The sequence below is a fragment of the Bombus flavifrons genome, chromosome 13 (genome assembly GCF_040668555.2).
Source record: "Bombus flavifrons isolate JBK064 chromosome 13, iyBomFlav1_principal, whole genome shotgun sequence".
Classification (NCBI taxonomy): Eukaryota; Metazoa; Arthropoda; class Insecta; order Hymenoptera; family Apidae; genus Bombus; species Bombus flavifrons.
Genome location: NC_138454.1, coordinates 11,537,735 through 11,559,407, shown reverse-complemented (window position 1 = coordinate 11,559,407; position 21,673 = coordinate 11,537,735). Strand labels below are relative to the sequence as shown.

The 21,673-nt window shown below is 34.7% G+C and overlaps 7 protein-coding genes across 16 annotated transcripts; 3 read left to right on the top strand and 4 right to left on the bottom strand.

Annotated features, from left to right (window-relative positions):
• Nucleotides 1-705: 705 nt before the first annotated feature.
• Ctu2 (Cytosolic thiouridylase subunit 2) lies at nt 706-3,038 on the bottom strand. 2 transcript variants are annotated; one of them, XM_069126085.1, is made up of 4 exons: nt 2,930-3,038; nt 2,649-2,831; nt 2,238-2,551; nt 706-2,118 (listed from the first exon to the last, which is right to left on the bottom strand). In XM_069126085.1, the coding sequence occupies exons 2-4, from the start codon at nt 2,708-2,710 to the stop codon at nt 1,016-1,018; spliced, it is 1,479 nt and encodes a 492-aa protein (XP_068982186.1). In that variant the 5' UTR covers nt 2,711-2,831; nt 2,930-3,038; the 3' UTR covers nt 706-1,015. The 2 variants fall into 2 exon arrangements, with proteins under 2 accessions (XP_068982186.1, XP_068982187.1); XM_069126086.1 differs by having other exon boundaries at nt 2,649-2,859; nt 2,930-3,037.
• An 81-nt stretch (nt 3,039-3,119) lies between these two features.
• Nucleotides 3,120-4,186, top strand: mRpL40 (mitochondrial ribosomal protein L40). The gene is made up of 5 exons (XM_069126118.1): nt 3,120-3,259; nt 3,333-3,416; nt 3,483-3,650; nt 3,742-3,943; nt 4,062-4,186. Exons 1-5 carry the CDS (start codon nt 3,222-3,224, stop codon nt 4,179-4,181), a joined length of 612 nt encoding a protein of 203 aa, XP_068982219.1. The 5' UTR covers nt 3,120-3,221; the 3' UTR covers nt 4,182-4,186.
• Nucleotides 4,187-4,582: 396 nt separating this feature from the next.
• Nucleotides 4,583-11,361, bottom strand: LOC138186318 (uncharacterized). 5 transcript variants are annotated; one of them, XM_069126091.1, is made up of 4 exons: nt 11,103-11,164; nt 6,292-6,452; nt 5,413-5,824; nt 4,583-5,215 (listed from the first exon to the last, which is right to left on the bottom strand). In XM_069126091.1, the coding sequence occupies exons 1-4, from the start codon at nt 11,147-11,149 to the stop codon at nt 4,705-4,707; spliced, it is 1,131 nt and encodes a 376-aa protein (XP_068982192.1). In that variant the 5' UTR covers nt 11,150-11,164; the 3' UTR covers nt 4,583-4,704. The 5 variants fall into 5 exon arrangements, with proteins under 5 accessions (XP_068982192.1, XP_068982196.1, XP_068982193.1 ...); XM_069126095.1 differs by lacking the exons at nt 6,292-6,452; nt 11,103-11,164 and adding an exon at nt 11,213-11,361; XM_069126092.1 differs by lacking the exon at nt 6,292-6,452 and having other exon boundaries at nt 11,103-11,157.
• Qbp-1 (Queen brain-selective protein-1) lies at nt 6,401-9,913 on the top strand. The gene is made up of 4 exons (XM_069126126.1): nt 6,401-6,535; nt 8,322-8,388; nt 8,717-8,855; nt 8,931-9,913. The coding sequence occupies exons 2-4, from the start codon at nt 8,336-8,338 to the stop codon at nt 9,105-9,107; spliced, it is 369 nt and encodes a 122-aa protein (XP_068982227.1). The 5' UTR covers nt 6,401-6,535; nt 8,322-8,335; the 3' UTR covers nt 9,108-9,913.
• EMRE (Essential MCU regulator) lies at nt 10,791-21,663 on the top strand. 4 transcript variants are annotated; one of them, XM_069126125.1, is made up of 3 exons: nt 20,137-20,277; nt 20,870-21,181; nt 21,416-21,663. In XM_069126125.1, the coding sequence occupies exon 2, from the start codon at nt 20,899-20,901 to the stop codon at nt 21,169-21,171; it is 273 nt and encodes a 90-aa protein (XP_068982226.1). In that variant the 5' UTR covers nt 20,137-20,277; nt 20,870-20,898; the 3' UTR covers nt 21,172-21,181; nt 21,416-21,663. The 4 variants fall into 4 exon arrangements, with proteins under 4 accessions (XP_068982225.1, XP_068982223.1, XP_068982226.1 ...); XM_069126124.1 differs by lacking the exon at nt 20,137-20,277 and adding an exon at nt 10,791-10,908 and having other exon boundaries at nt 20,870-21,663; XM_069126122.1 differs by lacking the exon at nt 20,137-20,277 and adding an exon at nt 19,824-19,955 and having other exon boundaries at nt 20,870-21,663.
• LOC138186309 (myb-like protein X) lies at nt 14,002-18,434 on the bottom strand. Its single transcript, XM_069126059.1, has 2 exons — nt 18,307-18,434; nt 14,002-17,734 (listed from the first exon to the last, which is right to left on the bottom strand). Exon 2 carries the CDS (start codon nt 17,691-17,693, stop codon nt 14,040-14,042), a length of 3,654 nt encoding a protein of 1,217 aa, XP_068982160.1. The 5' UTR covers nt 17,694-17,734; nt 18,307-18,434; the 3' UTR covers nt 14,002-14,039.
• Dph5 (diphthine methyl ester synthase) lies at nt 18,564-19,757 on the bottom strand. Of its 2 annotated transcripts, none has more exons than XM_069126109.1 (4): nt 19,623-19,757; nt 19,343-19,519; nt 18,931-19,255; nt 18,564-18,850 (listed from the first exon to the last, which is right to left on the bottom strand). In XM_069126109.1, the coding sequence occupies exons 1-4, from the start codon at nt 19,755-19,757 to the stop codon at nt 18,663-18,665; spliced, it is 825 nt and encodes a 274-aa protein (XP_068982210.1). In that variant the 3' UTR covers nt 18,564-18,662. The 2 variants fall into 2 exon arrangements, with proteins under 2 accessions (XP_068982210.1, XP_068982209.1); XM_069126108.1 differs by having other exon boundaries at nt 19,412-19,519.
• Nucleotides 21,664-21,673: the final 10 nt, after the last annotated feature.

The following is a 21,673-nucleotide window of genomic DNA, read 5'->3' as shown; positions in this document are numbered from 1 at the left end:
ATTAATATTTTACTACGGGATGACATATAGAAAATAATTGAGATGACTACTACATTGAAATAGACACTTTGCACTTTTATTAATATAACCTCTGTATTGCTTCTTTTTTATCTTATTTGTTTTTATATCCTGATATAAGTACGTGTTATAGATAAGATAATATATTACCCCATGATATATGCGTATATAATAAATAAATTCTACTCAAACAAATCGTTGCACTTCCAAATAATTCAAGAATTACTTCCTTGAATACTTTGTTGCGTAATGAGGTAACGTACCAGTACAGCCAGATGATATCGCTACTATCGCCATCTATTATAAGTTATAATAATGAGATGAAATTAACTTATTCAACAATTAAGATTATTTTCCATTATACATGTGTATATATTATAAATAACTTTTGTTAAAGTTCTCTTTGAACCATATTATATGAGACAAAATTTTCGATCAGCCCACTAACAATAAAATAATCTAAGCTGATCACGCTTCGTGATTCATCTTTCATTCGTATATTGCGCTATAGCTTATTGTTACTGTTACAATGTTTATAAAAATTATTATAATTATTTTAGTTTCATTCATTTACACATATACATATACATTTATTATTTATTAATTAAATATATTCTCCAGTCGATAGGCCAAGCAGTTTCCATCATCATGCAATTGTTTATATTAGTAAAGAGTGAAGAGACACTATGCAAAGAAAGAATATTTCTTACTGATGCCGACGACGTGCGGAAAACGTGAGATCCGTACGAAATGCGGATAGAAAAATAATAAATTTGATAAAATTTGAGATATCAGGAAGCTATAAGAAATACAAAATATGATAAATATTGTATTTTATTATACCATTTCCATAAAGTTAACAGTTATTCGAAATATCTCTTTTACAAAAGTTACTCTGTTATGAATGTTTAGAAGTAAAATGTTGTGTTTAATTGTGTTCCTCTATCTAGTATGTAAAGTATTTCTTAATATTAATAAATATTCTTTTATCCACCAATTACAATAAAAAATCTCTTATCTCTTCTTCTAAACATGCAACTTGTAATCTTTTTTGGACTGCATCAAAAATAAAATTAGGCAAAATATTATCCACTTGTTTTGAATTTAAGAAAATTAGTCTACAACCATAGCATAGATACTTTTCAATTGTCGATTGTCTCAGAAAAGACTTGTGAATGTCATTTTGACACTGACATTTTTTTTGTCTTAAAGCATTTAAGCTTTCAATTTGCTCATTGTCTGATTGTTCGCAAATATTTAACGAATTCATAGTATTACTTAATGAGGTATCCGTAATTGTAGAAATTAATTTAGAAAACAATTTCGCTTGTACAACCGATAGTTGTTCTTTTGGTAAATAACACGAGTCTAAAGTTAATTCACAAAGTATACAGATGTTATTATCCTTTTTAATATTAGCATCTACCTTTATATCATTGTTCTCATTATTACATTGCTCTATCCTTGTAGCTAATTTTTCGCTGGTACGATATATCGTGGATACAGTGCCATAAAATTCAGAATCCAATTTATGGACAAAATTTCTTGTGACATTCCGTATAGATATAGGGAAAGAGAAATTATATTTGTCAGAACTAAAAATTGGATGTAGATTGTAACAGCCCAAATAGTTAGTTATGTCATTTTGTGTAAAATCTCTGAGTGGTCGAAGTAATGTTACATTCGTGTGTCTTGTGTCAGAGAAAGCAACGTTAAAAGGCAACTGGGAACCTCTTCCAGTTGATACATCGCCAAGAATTTTTATCGCAAGATCAAAAGATATATCGGCAAAGAAAATTTTATTACAATTAAGTTCACCAGCTGCGGATATAAGTAATTTACGTCTTAATTGCTGTAATAATTCATCTCTGGCTGTATCATTTTCCAAATTATCAAACATTTCTTGTATCATTGTATCCTCATCACTTGTCATGCTCATTGATGAATCATTTACTAGTTGCATTTCTTTAGAAATACTATCGCTTGTACATTTTGACAAAGGTAAAATGTACATAGTTAATTGCAAACTCTTAGCTTCATTAGCTAACGCATTTCGAATAGATTTTCTTTCCTCGATCGAGCGTCCTTTCACCATACCATCTGTATACATAGAATAAAGGATATAAAATATAAAATAAAAAGCATATGCTTGGTTTTCTTTTTCTTTTTCAAATCTAACAACAGAATAGTAGAGTATTTGAAATAGTAGGAATACATACCATCTATATAAAGAACTTTAAATGATGGTCGCAACTTTTTGGAAATTGATTCATTCGTGTCAACCATAATAAGATGTAAAAGTGCAGTTGAGTTTGCTTTCCCTGAATGAGCAACGAGTATCGAGTCATTCGGGTGTATAGACTTGGATTTACCTAGCGTTGCTCTAAATTTATGTTTTAATATATTTAAAAAACATACTTTACAGTATTCATTCTTATTCTTGGAAAAGACTTGGACCTCTTGACTACCACACTTTTTACAAGAAAGCGTGGCATTATGAATTTCTGTGGTATTAATAGGGAAAGAAGTGTTCCTATAAAAAAGATAAAGATCATATCAATAAAAGAATTATGAAATAAAGAAACATTTGCATAAAATTATATGAAATTCACATATAACATGATACTCACGTGTTTTCCGCTATTTCTTTTACTTCAAAAGTATCGTATTCAGATTCATTTAACGTGCACATTTTATGGTTTTTCGTGAACCGTAGAAACTATGTAATTCTAATCACGGTTTTGAACAAAAACTCTAACTTTTAGTTCCTTCCGAATAATATAACTTTTTCGAGTATTCAGCATTCATAAATACTGTGTACATATTAATAATAAAGAAAATCTGGAGAAATCTCTATCAATTTTGTTTCATGATGTAGTAATTGATTACATACACCTATGTAGATACTTACATGCATGTTTATTATCTCGTTCGTATGTCTGCTTGGACAGAGTTACCATCGTTGTTAACACGATATTATTAGTAGTTATTTATTGTCATTATTAATTTATTCATAATAGCGCGTGTCATTTTTTCAACAACTGTTTAAATTTATGATTTTATAACAGTTACATATCTCATTTTAGCCTGTATGAAAATCGCAAGCGTTCAAGAGGTTATATACGTGGTGCCGCAAAGTAATTCAAGATAAAATAGCACAGACTAACACAGACTAAAGCTCGAAATAATTATAGTGTATTAAAATGATCGGTGTATTAAATTTAGCAAATGCCGTTTTTAGGTATTCATTGTTGAGTGAACAATTATTTTTGTATATTTTTATTCATTTTATTCATAAAGATTTACCGATGCAGGTCCTCTTTGCATTCAGTTAGCAATTCGCGCAATATCTCCATATATATACATCCATTACAATTTCGAGCGACTGAAATTCTCTTGTAAGTATTTTTAAATTTCTTTTCTTTTGAATAAACAAATTTATTATCATATTACATTTATTTCAGAGGAGAACCACTTAGAAAGAAGAAAAGACTCGATCCTAATATCCTTAGAGCTAGAGAAGAAAGAAAGAAGAAGAAACTACAGAAAAAAATCCGTCAGTTAGAAAAACATACAAACCATTTGAAACCAATCTTTGAAATTGATACATTATCTCAGCTATTGCAAAAGGAGTACGCTTTATATAATGATAGAATATGTTATGTATAGGAAACAAATTTTTCTTCTTAACATAGTACTTAATCGAAAACAAATGTTTCTTAGGAAAAGGACTTGTCATTTGCCAGTATCATTATCAGAAGAAGAAATAGAAAGGAGAAAATTATTAGAGAGGGAATGGTCCAGTTTTAAAAAAGATCAATGGTCGAAGGACATACAAGTTATGAAATCTATCATGGTATCGCAAGAAATAGCATTGAAAGAATTAAAAGCTGTCTCGAAGCAACTTTACAAAAAAGCAATTGAAGTAAGTATATGATATATATTATATTAGAAAATAAATTAAATATTGTACGTTTGTATTTTACCATCTAATACAACACAGTAGAGATACAGAATAAATTTTGAAACACATTCTGTTTCAGTTTGATGATTCGTTCGTACCATATAGCGTAACGGGACCGGTATATACTCCACCGATAAAAGATTTTGACAGTCCTGATGGAGAATATATAGAAACCACGGTTAAATATGTAGGGGAATAGCTATATAAAATAGTGGAAATTGTTGGATCGTAATGAGAAATATTTCGAATAAAGGATCATAGAGCGCAAGGAAAGTAAGGCTGTTTCAAAAAACTGCGATATGAGAATATAATTCTGGTTAATTTTCGTTGTTTTTATTATTTTCGATTTATCAGTTGGCAAACGAAATAATACATTTGACAGAAAAATCAATTTGTAATTCAAATAAAATATAAATTTGCAATTCTGTTAATACATTAGATCATTTATTATTTTATGTACAATTATACGACGAGAATATCTGTTTTATCAATGTTTATAAACGGACATGAATGTAATAACTTTGCTTTTTATCAATATTTAATTTATACGAATATCAAGCGGTTTAGAGGATTTGTCAATAGTTTGTAATATAAATATCCAATATTATCAAAAGTTAATCCATCGAGTGGATGAGGTATTTAATCAGAGTGGAATTGTCATACGGAATATGTCGATTTTATCGATAGAATTATGACGGTAACATTTATGACGGTTACGTTTACTACTGAGTTGATACCGATCCAAATGTTAATTCTCTTTTGCACATGGGACAGGTATTGTTGGTCTTGAGACACCGACGTAAACAACTTGCATGAAAAAGGTGGTAACAGGGTGTTATTCTCGCACTGATCATATCGCAAAGGCAAACAGGGCACACATCATCAAATTGTTTAATTTCTTTAGGCGTTGCTTTTCTATAACGATTTAATATTTCACGTTCAAGATTTAACGCAGGGGCGGATATTTGTAATAGATCTTTTAATCTTAAATAAATGTTGGAATAAGTAGCGACGAATAAAAGTTTGTAGGATGCTAGTGGCAAAAGTATTACAATAAGAGACGCAGAAACGCTAATAGTAAATGATTTCAATATCACTGGAGCGTAAAGCTCTTCAAGATTTTCAAAAGTGTCGAAACGAAGAAACTTCAAGATTGGCGGAAACATCTCAACGAAGACTTTTTCCGTTGCCAAATAATAGATCCACGTTATCATCGTGTAATTCATCGATGGTCTACAATAGCAATACATATATACATACATATATACATATATATTTATATAGACACGTGCGCGCGATACACACACGCGCAAAATATGTATAGTTTCATCGAATTAATATATTCTTAATCCTTAATGCGTTCTATCATTTTCCTTTTTTTCCCTACATTTTTCCTTTGATTACTATATGATATAGTAACTGTTACTCACTTGTAATGCTCAAGACCTTGCTCCAAGCCAAAGACAAGAAGCATGAATGTTAATGTTACAATAAAGGTGACGGCTTTAGTCCATTCAAACACTATTTTGGTAGCGGACATAGCTAAATGTTTAATTTTGGATCTTTCTGTGACAGTCACATAGAGCGACCAATCTTCCTTTTCGATCAATTCCTTGATATAGCTAATGCTATAAGTAACAACGTTGTAAAACATCAATGTGTAAAGACACGTCATTTTCGGTTCTCTTATAAAAATACGATCAGCCAGCATTAGGAATATTATTTGATTCGTCATCATAGAGATATTCTTCATCTTAAGGAAAAGGTTCTCTATTCGATCGATCGGATCGTATAATCGTGCCAGGAATGCGTTTAATTGATGCCAGATCATCATAGCGATACCTTTATGCAAAGAAAGTAATCGTGTTATTATTACATATGTAATTGAAAATACGAATCTGTCGTTGATTATTTATCGTTAGTTTCGCTCTCGTCTGTCTATAAACTTTGACATTTCAACTAGGCAACATAACGTTTAATCTGCTAGTGTTCTAATACGGGCATTTCATAATAAACGTTCCGTGTCGATAAAATGTCAAATTCTGATTGACTATTCGGTAATTGGTTTATTAGCGCAGCGTGACAAGTGCAAATAACGTGTCAGTGAATGACCGGCTTTGTTTTTCATAACGCTGAACCAAGAAATTTACATATTAATAGATATGTTCGTCAAGGGAATCTTTGCAAATAGGGGAAGACGTGTCTAGAAGGGTATTCACGACACGGTGGATAATTAGGACGAGAGGCAAGGATTTCGTTTGACAATTTAGATCATCCCTTGGGGCGAAACGATAATAGATACATCATACATCGACTGTTAAATGAACGGCTGTGTGCCTTCTTTCCCCCCTTCCTTTTCTTGCCCTTTCTTCGCGTCCCTATAAAACAAAGCGCACTTGACTTCAATGGCACATTCAACGTCTTTCCGTCTTCGCATATTCGTGTCTTCACGTTATCACATTTTCTTATTCTGCTAAAGAGAGAATCGTCATTGTTATTTAATCTTACGCAACTAGAAACACTTGGAAGAATATCTTAGGGTCAGCACTAATTGTAAGCGCAGTGTATGCTTTTCCTAACGATCACCCGTTCGTCGTTGCATATGTAAATATGTTCTTTACATTTACTTTATTCATTTATTTTATTCCCGTGCAGTTTTCTTTTATTTCATGTTTTCTGTCATATCGGTGGCAAATTATAATCATATTTAATATGAGAAAAAGAAAAAAAAAAGGAAAGAAAACAGTGGAACGGAAGGAACGAAAAAAGCGCGTAAACGAGAGCGAGTTAGGAAAAGGGAAAAGCCAGAAAAGCGGCACAACGAGATATTAAACGAAACAACCGTATCCGAAGGCAATCGCAAGTGTAAAGAAATTTCTGTTACGTCTCTAATAAATTTGACGAAACCGAATTTAATACGAATATTTACATGTTCGTAATTAACTTTTAACTTGTGAATAACTTTTGTTATAAAAATGTTGTTGACGCACCTAAATTAAACTAAAATTAAGCAAACTAGAATAAAGTAAAATAGAATGACGCGAGATAAACTAAAACGATAGCGATTACGCGAAGAAAATAAGTTAATTAGTTTACGTAGAACGAGGAGGCAGTAATTAGACGAATCACGCTAAAAGACGTTTGAAAAATCCGGTTTGAATAATTCTGAAGCTTTATTTTCCAATTAGTTGGTCTTCCAACGATATTCCATACATATTTACGCGTATTTTATAAAATCTGCGAAAACGACAAATTATCGTTTAATATTTAACTAAAAAGACGGCACATCAAATTATTGGTGGGTATATGCATGTATATCGAAATAATTTTCTATCTTTTTTATTTCTCGCTGTTAATAACCACGTAATTTCTATATTGATTATTGATTTTTCCACTTTCTTATCAAAAACTGACCAAGTTAATGTTTATTTAATAGAAGTCATTTGTTCAATGTTCAAGCTCTACCATGTGCTTAACTCGTATGTACAGGCATTTGGCACGCGCGAGTAGCAAATGAAGGGGTTTCAGCTTAAAATGGTGGCGAACGAACCACTTTGTAACAAAAACGAACATGACGTTGAGTATAGTTACAGATGGATTTGTCCGCGTATCGTTAAAGCCCGTATGACTCTTCCTCCGTATAATCTTCATCGAAGAAATGAGAAAGTATTATTATTAAAGCATTATCTCGTCAAGTTTTGTTCGATTCAAAAGTTGAACGATTGAGTTTTGGTATTTCAAGCGGTTCAATTAACGAAACGAAAGGAAAATTCCGACAAAGCAAAGTTGCTTCGGCTGTTTTCATTATCAGCAATTCGATCATTCGTCTTTTTCTTTTCGCCACGCTTAAGAGAAGAAAAAGGGAAAAGACAAAGTTTGATTTACCATTATACGTATGTATGTATCGTAGGTTCATCTTGGTAAGGTACTTTGAAATTATTTCTTAAATCACTCGATTATAGATATTTAATAATTTAATAAAACGATATTGTAAAAATCAAGTATTAAGTAACGATGAAATTTAACAAAAGTTACGGTCAAAAAATTGGATTTTCTGTTACCTCATTTTTATTAACGATAGATCGATGATTGTGTTTATTGTTCCAAGCGGACAGATAATAACGAGAAGAGATAAAGTTCAAGACTAAATTTGGCAAAAGTTCCCTCGTTTCTAAACGTCTGCATGCTCTTTCAAACGCATACGTGCTTTATACGATTTATAAATTTTATTCTTTAAATCAGTTTTAAAGCATCGATTTTATCTCTGATCGTTACGTAAGCGTTTTAATCGATTCTACTTCAGCAACATTAATCGAATTTTGTTTAAATTTTGTTTCAGATCTACGAGGCGAGATGCTTGCCGCGCAAATTATCCGCATAGCCGTGCTGCTTGCCATCGTTCTTCTGTAAGAAACTTCAAATCTACAATTCTCTTGTACCCGAACTGATTCCTCTCTCTTTTTTTTTTAATTTATTTAGAAAACACGAAAACATACTGTTTTGAATAATTTACATTATTGTTTAATTTACTTGACTCGTTTATGTATTTATACTTTTGCCGTTACTCATGCGCTTACTTACACACGAACAAGATATTTAGCTATTTATACATGAGAGTACATATATGTATGAAATGAAAGATGCTGGAACGACTGAAATTATTACTGTGCAAATCATAATACGTTCAATGCACAATATCATTATACGCAATAATAGAACGCTTGATTCGTCTAGGTACGATAAATGTTCCGGTTATCCTTCGGTAAGACAAAAACAAGAGATGGCCCTTTGCTCAGGATGCGGCGACTTTTGCCACAAATGCGAATATGGTGTTGTAATATCGAATGCTTGCGGGGTTCCGCAGTGCGCAAAGGCAAGTGCTTGAATCGGCGGTTTGTTAATAAAGTTGAACTGTTAGTTACGATACGAATCGTACTCTCTTTTCCAGGGACCCGATGAACCTTGCGGAGGACGAGGAGAACGGCTTGGTATTTGCGCCGAAGGCATGAGCTGTATATGTAACCAATGCTTCGGTTGTAGTTCAGAGAAGTTAAAATGTTCCAAAATTAAAGATCCTTGTTGGCGTGATTTTAACGTTCCTGTAAGGCGGCCTGCTATCATGTAAATCGATATGATCGATGATCATTTATCGTGAATCGGACGGTCACTTACATTTACCTATCGAAGCGAACACCTGAAATATTTCTAATTCTGTAAACGTACGACGACTCAACCGGGTGCCGGTTAACATTAAGTTAAACGCACGATGGTTATACTTCGCCAATATTTCATTTACCCTTAAACACGCGCGTCGAATGATAAACCATTATAACGATAACTACGATTGGTCTTTAACGACAGTTCGAATCCAATTGGACAGATCTAATTTTAACGATAATTGAAAGCGATAAACGCGATGATTAGTTGCATCTACATATGTATATCTTATATGCAGTCAACAAAGGGTGGAAATGAAAAGGAGAAATGAACGCGTTACGGAGGTGTAAAATGAAAGGTGAAGAAGATGCGAACGAGAGAAAGAGAGAGAGAGAGAGAGAGAGGAAATACGTAGGAGAAATAGAATAGAAGAGATTAAGGAGTGAAATATCGAAAGCAAGATTACTGTAATATTATTCGCTTTGCTCTCTTTTCTTGATTTTTCTCTAGTCTGATTATTTACGTCACGCGTAAAAAAAAAAAAAAAAAAATAACGATTCAAATACCTTGAAACTGCAAGTTCAATTGGTCTGTAGATCAATGCGTGTACGTTATACATTGTACATTATCCCTGACAATTAAGACGATACTGTTAAGTAGGTACTATATTTTCAATTTTGCGGAATGTGAAAGAAGAAGGAGGAAAGGAAGAAAGATATAGTATTAGATGCATTCGTTTTTACTTTTCATAAATATATTTTATTAATAAATTTATGTGCCATATGGGTACCGTTGAAACACGCAAGAACGTTAAGATATTACGAACGATAAAACACTTTGATTTTGAACAAAATATTTTTATATCAGACGCTGTGTCAGAAAATACTAATTGTCTCGTCGATGTATCATTACCGCGTATCTTACATTTCGTAAATAAAAATGAAACGGATCATTCAATCTCGTTGATAAATACTTGGTATGTAACGTTTAATTTCCTAATACTTTCCCGACTTTCTATCGATCTTTTCACGTCTTATTAACGTTTCCTACTATTGCTCATCGTTTCTTTTCCCTCTGCCGCTGCTTTACCAATTGGAGGAGAAAAGGAAAGTCTGCTTGACCGTGCAAACGCAATGATTTATTTCGTTTAGCTTACTTATACTTAAAACATAAATCTGTTATCTGCACCCCACACCAGTGGCTGTCGAACATGGAAAAACCCACGTTTTCCGTGTTTGCCTTAATGAACAATAACCCTAAGGAAAGTTTCGACTTGAAAAATGTTTGAAGGCAATTAAGGGTCTTTGCAGTAAAGTGAAAGGTTCTTTAGGATTATTGCGAGTCAGAATAAGTATGACAGAGGAATGATTTATGGTTTTATGGTAGGTCCCGGAACGTAGCAACGTAGATAGTTATTTAGCAACGCGAAGAAACAATATGAGATACTTGATAATCGCAAAAAATAAGTGAATCACACGAAATAGCACTTCAGCGCCACGGGGGTCACCGGTGACCTCGGTGAGATAAATTCATTAATGATGGTTATACACCATAACGTATCTCTTGTAGGTAATATTTCAACATTATATGTACCGCATAATAAAAGATTCATCGTGGCGCCACGGGTAATCTCTGTAAAACTAGCGTGACATTCAACGTGTTAATAACGCGAAACGTATCACACGTATAGAAAACGATGTCCAAAAACGGCGCGACAAGAATTTTCCAAGTCCACATCCAAGCAGTTTCATCGCAAAAGCAGTAAACGTGTATGTATAACCAGTTTATTTTTGCGTACCTTCGAGATTGGCATCCGCGGTACAAGTATCAAGTACCAGAAAATGCAGTGCTGTCACTGTCAATATTACCAACGATATCTCACTGTCGAGGATATTCGTGTGAATTAAGACATTACTGTTAAACGGTTAAACGGTAACTAGCAGTCGATCAAGTATTTTCATACCTCGTAAAGTAGTATATAGTGTCAATGTCGTTGCCAACATCGTTCATACAACATCGCTGATGCTATTTCGATTGTTCCTTGATACTTATGGATCCACATTCGCTACATACCGCTCACTCTTGTCTCAATCTCGATAGTACGTATCCAGACATAAATACGATAATGGAACAGGTAGAGCTATCGTCGTATCTCAATAAATTCGGCAAAGACTGTGACTAAAACTTCGGCAATGTCCTAAATTTGGAAAAGAACCTTTTATAAGATTGTACTACACTGATTCGCTTATTTCCATTGTGCAATCATTTCTATATTTATTACAGATTTGCGCAAGAAAACAGATATACAAAGAAATAGGAGGAAACAAGAAAGAACACATAATTTCAAGTATTATTTATTATCATTATTATAATTCCTGTACAGGAATTTCCTCTAAGAACGAGCAGGAATATGCGATGAAATAAAATAGAAGGAGTGTAAAGGTTAAGAAAATACAAGAACGTAACCGATATGTTTTTCGTATTATTTTAACAAACTTTCAATCCGCTTGCATTTCAGTTGCAGTCTTCTGTCACATCCTCTTCTTTTTAATCCACCAATCGATTTACACGTCTATCCGTTCTATTCTATTCTTTGGTAGTTATCTTTAGAAGATCCGCGTGCACAATTTTAATATATGTTTCCTGTGATACGATATGTATATTAACTTAGTCGAAATTTGCATCAAACAGATTTTTGATATAAGGCATAGTACGTGGCAACATACAGCAACGTCTCTTTTGAAATAGAACGAAATCGTTCAGACGCAAATTCCCGATCAGGACTATAAGCGTGTAGCGAATTGCTGCAGAGTCCCACGCTCTTTTAGCGAACTTGTATTTGCGCATGTGCCTTGTTTTACATTAATTGACTCCTGAGTCTCGACTTAAACAGCATACAGTATACGACGTACGTATAGTAGTATAGCGTATAGTGTACGTTTCTTCTTCTCTCTATTTCTCTCTCTCTCTCTTTTTTGTAGCAAATAGGTATACTAATTTTTTTTTTTTATTTAATATTTCACATTCACAATTTGTCCAATTTTTTAGCTGTTTGATTATCATGTGGGTGGCTAACCCCAGCGGGGTACCATCTTCGTGTTTGTTAGGTTGTATCCTTTGTGAGATTTGCTGGGTATTTCTCTTTTAGTCTTCTTTCTATGCTTGACGTGTTGATCGTTTCCGTTGCCAGCCGGTTCGGGTGCGTTGCTATTCTTTCTCTGTACCTTCTTGCGCATCTGCTAATCTCCTCCTTGACCGTTGGTATTCCCAGGTCTTTCCGAATGTTCTCGTTTCTAACGTACCATGGGGCGTTTATTATTGTTCTAAAAATTTTAGCTTGCATTGTCTCTATTTTGTTTATACGGCTCATTGCTGCTGTTTTCCATAGTGGTATTCCGTACGTCCAGATTGGTTTTATTTATTTTCTATGCTTAATTTGCATTTTCGACTTGTTAGCCAATGCACTTGTCTCCTTGCTGTCTGTATTTTGTCTATTATTGATTTAATATGCTGTTTCCATGTGAGTTGTGTATCCATGTAAAGGTACACTAACGTGCGCAGAAAAAGGACCTGGAGAAATGATTTATATCTAATTGTCTACTTTTGATTGTTTTAGTTTCGATTAAGGATCGCATTAATAACAAGAAACTGAAACTTCTGGATTAACATTATGATTCCAATATCGATCGAGCTTTTCAAATTCTTTTATATCGAAACTGTTCGTTTTCACGAAATCGAGTTAACAATATGATTTTCTCTCGATACGGTATATCTGTATATGTAATTCATTCTTATTTTCTATTTGTTCTTTCTTCTTCCGCGTTTCCTACGACCTGATCAGTATCTTGATGGTTGGTAGAATCAGTATATGCATCTAGAAGCAAATTATCGTTTTCGATAAGCCCATTTGTTGTTTCACGAGTCGACGATGACGTACCATGTGTTCCTTTATTTTTATCTTCAACGTTATTAGAGTCATTGTATTGTTCGAAAGGAAACGGACTTATTTCTTTCGCTAACTTCGTATCTGCTTCGTACAGCGATAACGTTTGCTCTTCTCTTTCGTCGATATCTGAAATTTCCTCTATAACGATAGGTCGTGGCGTATTATCGAGCGCTAATGGCTCACGAAGATCGTCAGCATCAGAATTTGAACTCGTTTCGACGAGTGGATCACTCTTGTCTTTGTCCGTTGTACGAACTTGCTCCAACACGCGTTTGCTGTGAATAATGATAGGAGACGAAGCGTTTAAAGATAATTTACTCCAATTCGATTCGTTAATAAATAAACTCAAATTTTCGAAGATATCAATACCACGAGGGCCAGTGGTCGGAGAAAACTTATAACCGAAAACAGGTATGTTGCGATCAATTCTTCTACATCCTCGATCTTCCGCATACAGATCAGTTGGAGAAGTAAAGCTATCATCCGTTTTTTCACGGTTTACAGGCTTTAAATCGTAAACGTTCATGGCGGAAGGACTTTTTGAAATTTCAATGAAAGGTAATGGTAAGGAATCGTGAAATTCTCCAGTGTGCCACAAATTGGCGATTGGTTTGCCCCTGTTTCCTTGATTTTCCAAAGATGCCATTTCCACTTGATCCTAAAGTGGGGTAAGAAAAGCAACCTTGTCAAGATTATTATTGTAATTAGCTTAGGTTCTTTAGTATCTTTAAAAATTTGTTGGCCGAATTGGAAGACCCCTTACTTGTTCAAAAATGAAACAAAAGTAGATGCATCTACACAAGTATACGTATGTATACATGTAATAGGGAGGGTATACATACGTACAATGTACATCGTAGACGCAAATCTCGATCCATAAAATATATTGGTTAATTACGTCAAAGAAAGACTTTGAAAAATTTTAATTTTAAAAGAACAAAATTCTTTCTAGTATCATAAAAGGTGCGTAAAATATCTTTTTACATATTTTAGAATAGAAAGAAAAGAAAAACGAAGGGATGGTAGCAAAATACTTGCTTCTTTTCCTCCGTCGTCTTCTCTTGCTGTTTCTCCACCTCCTCCGCTTCTCCTTTCGTCTTCTTCATTCTCATCGCCTGCTTGATTATTGTCATCGTCGACCATTTCTCTACGAGAAGATTTTTCGATTATTGCTTCAGGTGTTAATTCTTGTATAGATGGATGAAATTTAATCATAAAGTCATCGATTTGATTCGTGTTATTCGTCTGATGTTTAGAAGATGACGAGGCCGTTAAATCGTCCAGTTCGAAAGGAATTGTTTCGGCATCTTTTTCAGCTACGTCGGTATTATCGATAATGAAATTCTGTATTAATTCCCGTGCAATTTCTTCCTCCACGCGAAGAGACTGTTTTTCATCTTTGTTACGAACAAACGAGCAACTCGTGTTATTAGTACATTCATTACCTTGAAACTCTTCCTTTGAATACCTTTCGGCCTCGCTTTCAATTTTAGTTTGTTGATCTGCCGGCTCGATAAAAACTTCTACTCGATCGTTTTCCGAGGACAAAGCTTCACCGATGTCTACTTTTTCTTCAGAAGCTAAAGTATCGAAGGAGAATAAAGAAACGTTTTCACCTTCGCAAGAAGTAACATTATCATTTTCTTCTTCCGACTGATTATTAAGATTTTTCGAATTGCCCTTTTCGATCGTCGACGATATCGTTATGTCTTGTAACGAATCCAGATTTAATTCAGGTACTTTTGGTCCAGTTTCAACTTGTTCAAACGACAAAGAAAAATCACTCGTACGATCATCGAACGTTTCGCTTTCCTCTTCTCTTCTTTTCCTTGGAGTTTCTTTAGAGAGATCTTTCGATCCTGCATCGTCCTTATCGTCCATACTATTTCGTTCTTGATCCTCTTCTTGACTGGAACTTGCAAATTTTGCTTCGCATTCTTCAGTACTATTTTTATTTTCCGTCGATTCGGCCGACTTTTTCGAAAAAACGCTGATACGATGGTCGATGCTACGCTGGACGTCGACGTTAGAAAATTTGCCCCTATCATTTTCTTCCTCCTCTTTGATATTTCCAAGATCTTCTTGATAAACAAACGCTCGATTGGCAGCATTTTTTATACCACGTAAAGTATGAGCATCGATGTTCGTTGTATAGTCAACAGCACTTTCTGCATGTATATATTCTCCAAATGGATTCTTGTCGTGGCAATACTCTTCTCCAATCCCATGCTTTATCTGTTTTCTTTCGATATTCCAAGATGGGATCGGTTCGTTAAAAGGGACGCAAATCTCGTCGTTCGTACCCTCTTCGAGCTCAATTTTACAAATATCGTTATCATCGTCATTGTCGACGATATTGTCAGGTATAATTACGGTGGTTACAGTTTCCGGTATTTCACTAGGGGAACCTTCGGTAAGGACGTAACAAGAAAGATCGATTCCTCTTTCTTTCGTAGAATGATCATCTCGATCATCGCTACTATTATTGCTTCCATTAAGGACAATTTCCGAGTTGTCAGAGTCAAGGTTGCGGTCTAAACTTTTTCCAATCGGCGTTTCATCTTCCATCGAGTCAATCTCGATATTAGCGTCGCAATCTCTGTCATCTTCGTTGCTCGTTGGACTCTGACTTTCATCTGGATTTTTCTTCGTCCACTCGTCATCTCCTACGCTCAATGCCTGCTTTTCGTATACGCAGTCTGGTTTCTCCGATTCGAAATTTTTCAAAATCGAAAATTCATTCGAACGCTTCGATACTACGAATTCATCGTCGATATCTTTTGGAACAGTCTGAGAACAGACCAACGTATTTTCGATGCTTCTCTCGACCGTTTCTATCTCGATTAATTTCCTTTCGAGCTCGTTCGGTCGATATCGTTCCTCCTCTTTCTTTTTCTCCTCGTCCTGGTCCTGATCCTTCTCTTCCTTTTTCTCCTCGTCCTGGTCCTGATCCTCCTCTTCCTCTTTCCCGTTCTCCAAATGTTCCAATGAATCTGCCCTCTGACAATGAGGAAAATCGATCGAATCAGGTGTTACGTTTAAGCTGTCTTTAAAAGTTTCCTCGATATCCGCCTCCCGTGGTGAATTTAAACATCGCTGAATAATTTCTACTTCTCCTAGAATTTGCTGTTTATCGATACCTTCCTCCATCGTATTCCCCGTCATAACAAGAATTCCATTTCCTTCGGACTTACTTCCACGAGGATATTTCCATGGGACCATATCTACGTTCACATTGCCACCTTTTAAATCCTCGTCTTTGCGTTCCTTTTCAATTGTTTTCGAATCGTAATCGAAAGTCCCACCTTCGATAGTTCCTGCTGGTTTAAGCTCTTTCTCCGATTCCAGATCCTTTGGATTCCAATTCGAATTTGTTGGATCCTCGTAATCCTGGCAGCATATCGTTTGTTCGTTCAACCGAACATCCACCTCATTTAACAAAGAGGGCAATCCGATTAAATTGCTTCCCTTCTTCGTCGACTTGGATCCATCGCTCGAGATCGGTGGCAATGTCAAATTACCCGTGCTATCCTTCCCGTCACATTCGTACACGTTGTTCCTTGTACATTTTACAGGAGGTTGTCGCGTAACGACCGATGGAAGGACCACCGAGATCGTTCCATCATTGGTCAACTTTTTCATCGCATCCTCAAAAATTATGTTGCTCTCTGACGAATCGGATCGCGATTCCACTTCGTTGTCTTTCGATTCTCTCTCGCTCTTCTTTCCCAATCGGGAATTTAATTTGGCATCACCTCCTTTCGTATTACCAAATTTCTCTTGCAATTTTTCCTGCTCTTTTCGCTCATCTTCGATCATAGTTTTCCATTGATCCTTTAAATTTCGACAGATTCTAGCCTCTGTCGGAACAATGTCTATGTCTATATGTTCGCTCGTACAAGTGTCCTTAAAATACGCGCGATCTCTTTCGATTTGATCGGCACTTTTTTGTCGCGTCACTTTCTTCTCGTTCCTGTAACTTTTATCATCTAAAACAAATGTATAGAATTGTTCGTGATTTTCTTTAACTTCTCGACGCTTAATACGTTTCGCGAATATATTTCCGGCGGACGAAGATCGAACGAATTGATGACAAGTAACTTGACTCGAAAATCGTGGCGAACGATGATCCGAGTAACCAAGAATTGATTTCTTCGTCTCTTTACCGTTTGATTCTCTATTCCAACCTTCTCTTCCAATTGTATTTTCATGCTTCTTCAATCCTTTGACCGTCCTATTTATAGACCAACCACTTTTATTCGTCGCCTCTCCTTTTCTCTTCGATGCCACAGCTTTTTTCGTCGTTAGTTCCTTCACTTCCTTTATTACCATCGCTTCTTCCATCAAGTTACCGTATTTACACCTACGAAAATAATCGTTACGACTTTCAGCATCACGATCGTTAACCAATTTATGTTTCAGTATCCTCGGAACGATTTCATCGGTACGTTCTTTATCCCTTAATTCCACCAATTCTGCGAAATGTTGGGCCGCGAATGCGTAAATGTTTCGAGGTCTTTGACGCAAAATTTCTCGTGCAAGTCCTTCAACCGCAGGAGCCAAACCTCGTGGTAATCGTGGTGCTATTATGTAGTCTATTTCCGACATTATCGTACTCGGTGTATCGCTCGGTTCTCCTCGTATCTGTACTGTAATTGTTAGCTGTTACTCTTTATATGAAAACATGTAATTGCACAAAAAAAAAACACAACAGATACAAAGACAGAAAGACACTCAAGCTTTCGTTCGCGTCTCTCCTCCTTCTTACATTTTTCCTCAAAATCAATAAATAAACAAAAATGTTTGTGATTGGCCGATGATGAAAGAATAACTGCTCACTGTTAGGGAAGATGCAAAATATAAGGAAACAGAAACACCAGAGATACCGTGATTCACGTATCGAAAGTGAATATATGATTGTAAACTCCATACACCTGTTTATTACGCATGCACGAAATCGATCGAATACATATACATATGCTTTACGTTCTGTAGTCATGGCTATAAGATTGCCAGAATATTATTTTTCTTTAACATAAATTAACTTTCGAACAATTATGTATGCCGATTAACGAATTTAAGTAGTTAGGAATTTATCTTTAAGATCGGTGTTAACTTTATCGAAATTTCTCCAAAATAATTTTTATAAATAAATATCTTAATAACCTTAGCACTAAGTGAGCTATTTTCTACATAGATATGTATATACGTACATACTTACATAAAATTGTTCGGGCATCGTTACCAATAGCATTATATATTTTCACTTTATTTCTTTGTCTTTGTCAGATCTTTTAAATTTGTAGCCTAACATTTTTCACTATGTAAATTTTTAATATATGTAGCTAAAAAGCAGATTACTTTCACGATATTACACGCGCAACACGTTTTTATATATTATAAAATATTTATACGACTAGTCAAGTCGTTTATCTTTTTTATATGTCTTAAGAATATCATCCTGTTTCAAATCTGATATTTAAGTAATTAATCGGTTTTATTATTTTGCTATAAATTGATACAGAGCTATAAGCAACGAATAGTGCTTGTTTTCTTTTTCAACAAAGTCAAACATTTTTATTTACACTTATATAGAGTAATAAATTCCAATTCAAGAGGATGCAGATTGACAGCAGGAATGATTAAAGAATGGAGAGGAGGGCCTAGATCGATAGAAGCCATTTCTCCAAGAGAGCAAGCAACGATGCGTTGAGTGTCCCAACCTACACGAGCTAAACCCACTACGAGACTCGATTCCTCCAACACTGTAAAACAACAAATTTCATTTTCCATGGATTCATTAAAGGCAGGATTATTTGGAAATGATACTTTTCTAGTATCTTACCTGGTTCCTCCTTGGTTTCTTCATTTTCTTCCTCTATGACTTTTAATAATTGCGTAGCAGCTTCTGAGACACTCATAAACTGAGGTGGCAAATATACTTTTTTCTTTTTAGCAATACTCTCTATCGTAGGCTCCTTTATTTTAATGTCTAATAAGCACAATGTATGTAGATCTCTCTGCCTATTTGAGATAATTTTCTCATAAAAACTATTTGGTTGCCAATCGTTATTCCAATAAGGGATAGAAACAGTTTCTCCAAAACGATATAATTGCAAACCACAGCATCCAATTGCGGTCAAAATAGAGGAATTGTGAACAATCTTTACCTGAATCATAGAATAATAAAGACTTTTAATATCGGTTAATAAAATTCGTTTTATTAAACAAATTTTTCTAATATTTCTCTTATTTGCCTCTATATCTTTCTCCCGAGCTCGTAGCATTAGGTCCGAATGTGTAGTGGCACCAAACGGATCACCTACTACCAAGAAAGCAACATTTTCCTCCTCATCCTTCGGCAATATTTCATCTGCATTACTCTCAACTAATTCTCTGTCTGCCTCCAGTATCGGACATCCGTAAAATTGTTCCTAATTTGTTGAAACATGTAATCGTTGGTCTCCTATTATCATTATTTATGTTAAACATTCAATTAATCAAGGAACCAGCTACCCTTGACTTTAATCTACCTACCAAATCTTTTAAGCTGGTAGGCAAAATCGACGTATACGAGTCTAAATAGACACGATCGCACATTCGTATAATTTCGAGACCCTTTAGAGTTATATCTGACGGATCGCCAAGACCTAATCCAATCACATGTAACATTTTTCTCACGTCTCCCTGAATTATTTGCACGATATCGTTTAATAAAAATCAATGCTTTGTTCAAATGACCGGTATAGGAAAATGAACAAGAAAGAAAAGGTCATAACCGTTTGTTGTTGATGATTTTATGTCTCAACGATTGCCCAATGTAATAAACAACGTGCAAAACTATCAAAGTAACTACACAGCCATAAGTAGGTAAGTATAGATGTATTACGTTATCTCTACATATGTATAAAAGCTAAGGAAGAAGCAACTGAATAAATCTATATATGTACGTGTAGGGTATTTTACATTTATCCCTATTATTTTAATAAAAGTGGCGTCAGATTCTATATCGTCAGAGCTAGTATTATTCGCATGCGCGCCGTCTGTGCGCGGATATAATAATAACATCGAAGTGATCGTTTAATTGTTCACTAAACTATGTGCTGCTTACAATAGTGATCGTGTTTTAATATTCATCTGTATCGATATTTAATCGAACGTGATCGAGACACACATCTAATTAAAATACAGCGTGTGTATACATACATATCCTTAAGAGTTTTTTAATCGTTATTGCGAGTTAGTATACCGAAGAGGTTAATTTATAGTCTGCCTAACAGGACGAGGCAGTAATCGTAAACAAAAGTTAATTGGTACTGCTGCTATTATGTATTGGTTACCGACTAATGAAATTCGAGTTTTCAAATTTTTTGTACGATTACTGCCTCGTCTCGTTGGACCGACTATACATTTCATTCCTATCTATGGATTAATACTGCAATTTATGCTGCCTCCAAAATAACTCAGGTATACCGTGTAAGTGGACGCGATATGGGAATAAAAGGAGGATGCTGCATAAAGCCTCTTCTGACCTTGTCTTGCAAGCACATTAACGTCGCAACAAGAGGCTTCTGTGTAGTTTTCTTTCCGTTCCTATATCGTTTTTTCAGATCGCTCACGCACTCTTTCTTCATATGTCGATGGTACGAACGCGTTTTTCAACTATATGTTCTATTTGTAGTCTATCTAATAATCGCGTCTACGTTATTTCTTATTACTATTATTATTATGTTATTTTTCATATTAACGCTTCATACACAGTACACTTCTACCACTATTTTCAGTGCTTATATAGTATCAGTAAAATAGAAGAATGGCATTGCAACGTACATCTATTGCATTACAAACTGTCAACGATTTAAGGAAGATAAATGGGGAAATGAAATTACATTTTCGGTCAAGAACAACAACACCTTCAGGTGCTATTCTACCAGAACCAAAAAGAGCACGTTTCGGTTTTTTGGGTGTTATCTGCAGTGTTATGACAGGACTAGTCATAGGAGCTACTTTAAGTAAAATGATGGCTAACTTTCTCGAAGAGAAAGAATTGTTCGTACCTTCGGATGATGATGACGACGATGATTAATTTATTCTTGGTACGCAAATTAATTAAGGCAAAGATTTAAGTTATTCTTATCAAATTTCTACGTCTTATGTTTTTCATATCGAGCCTCGGTCCAAACTTTTGCATGTATCTCTAAAACGTACTATGCATAAACAAGCTTCTCATTGTTTCTCCATAATCATGTATCATTTAGTGCTATTGTTTAATCTTTGCTTGTGAGGAAAATAGACTTCTTCCATGTCTATACATTGTTTTCTGTTTTAAGATCTATAACAACAAAGTCTGGAAAGATGATGTAATATGTCTGACCTTTGGACAGCACATATTTTATATATATAGTTGCCACAGTAAATCAAATATACACGGTGCTTTCAATTTTCTTCTTAGAGTTTTACTTGCACAATTCAAGTAATGTATTGTTTATTATCAATTTTTACTAAAAGGCAAACTGATTTTGTACATATCTACATGTATGCATAAATATATATTCATTTAAAATGCATATAGGAAATGTATATAGATA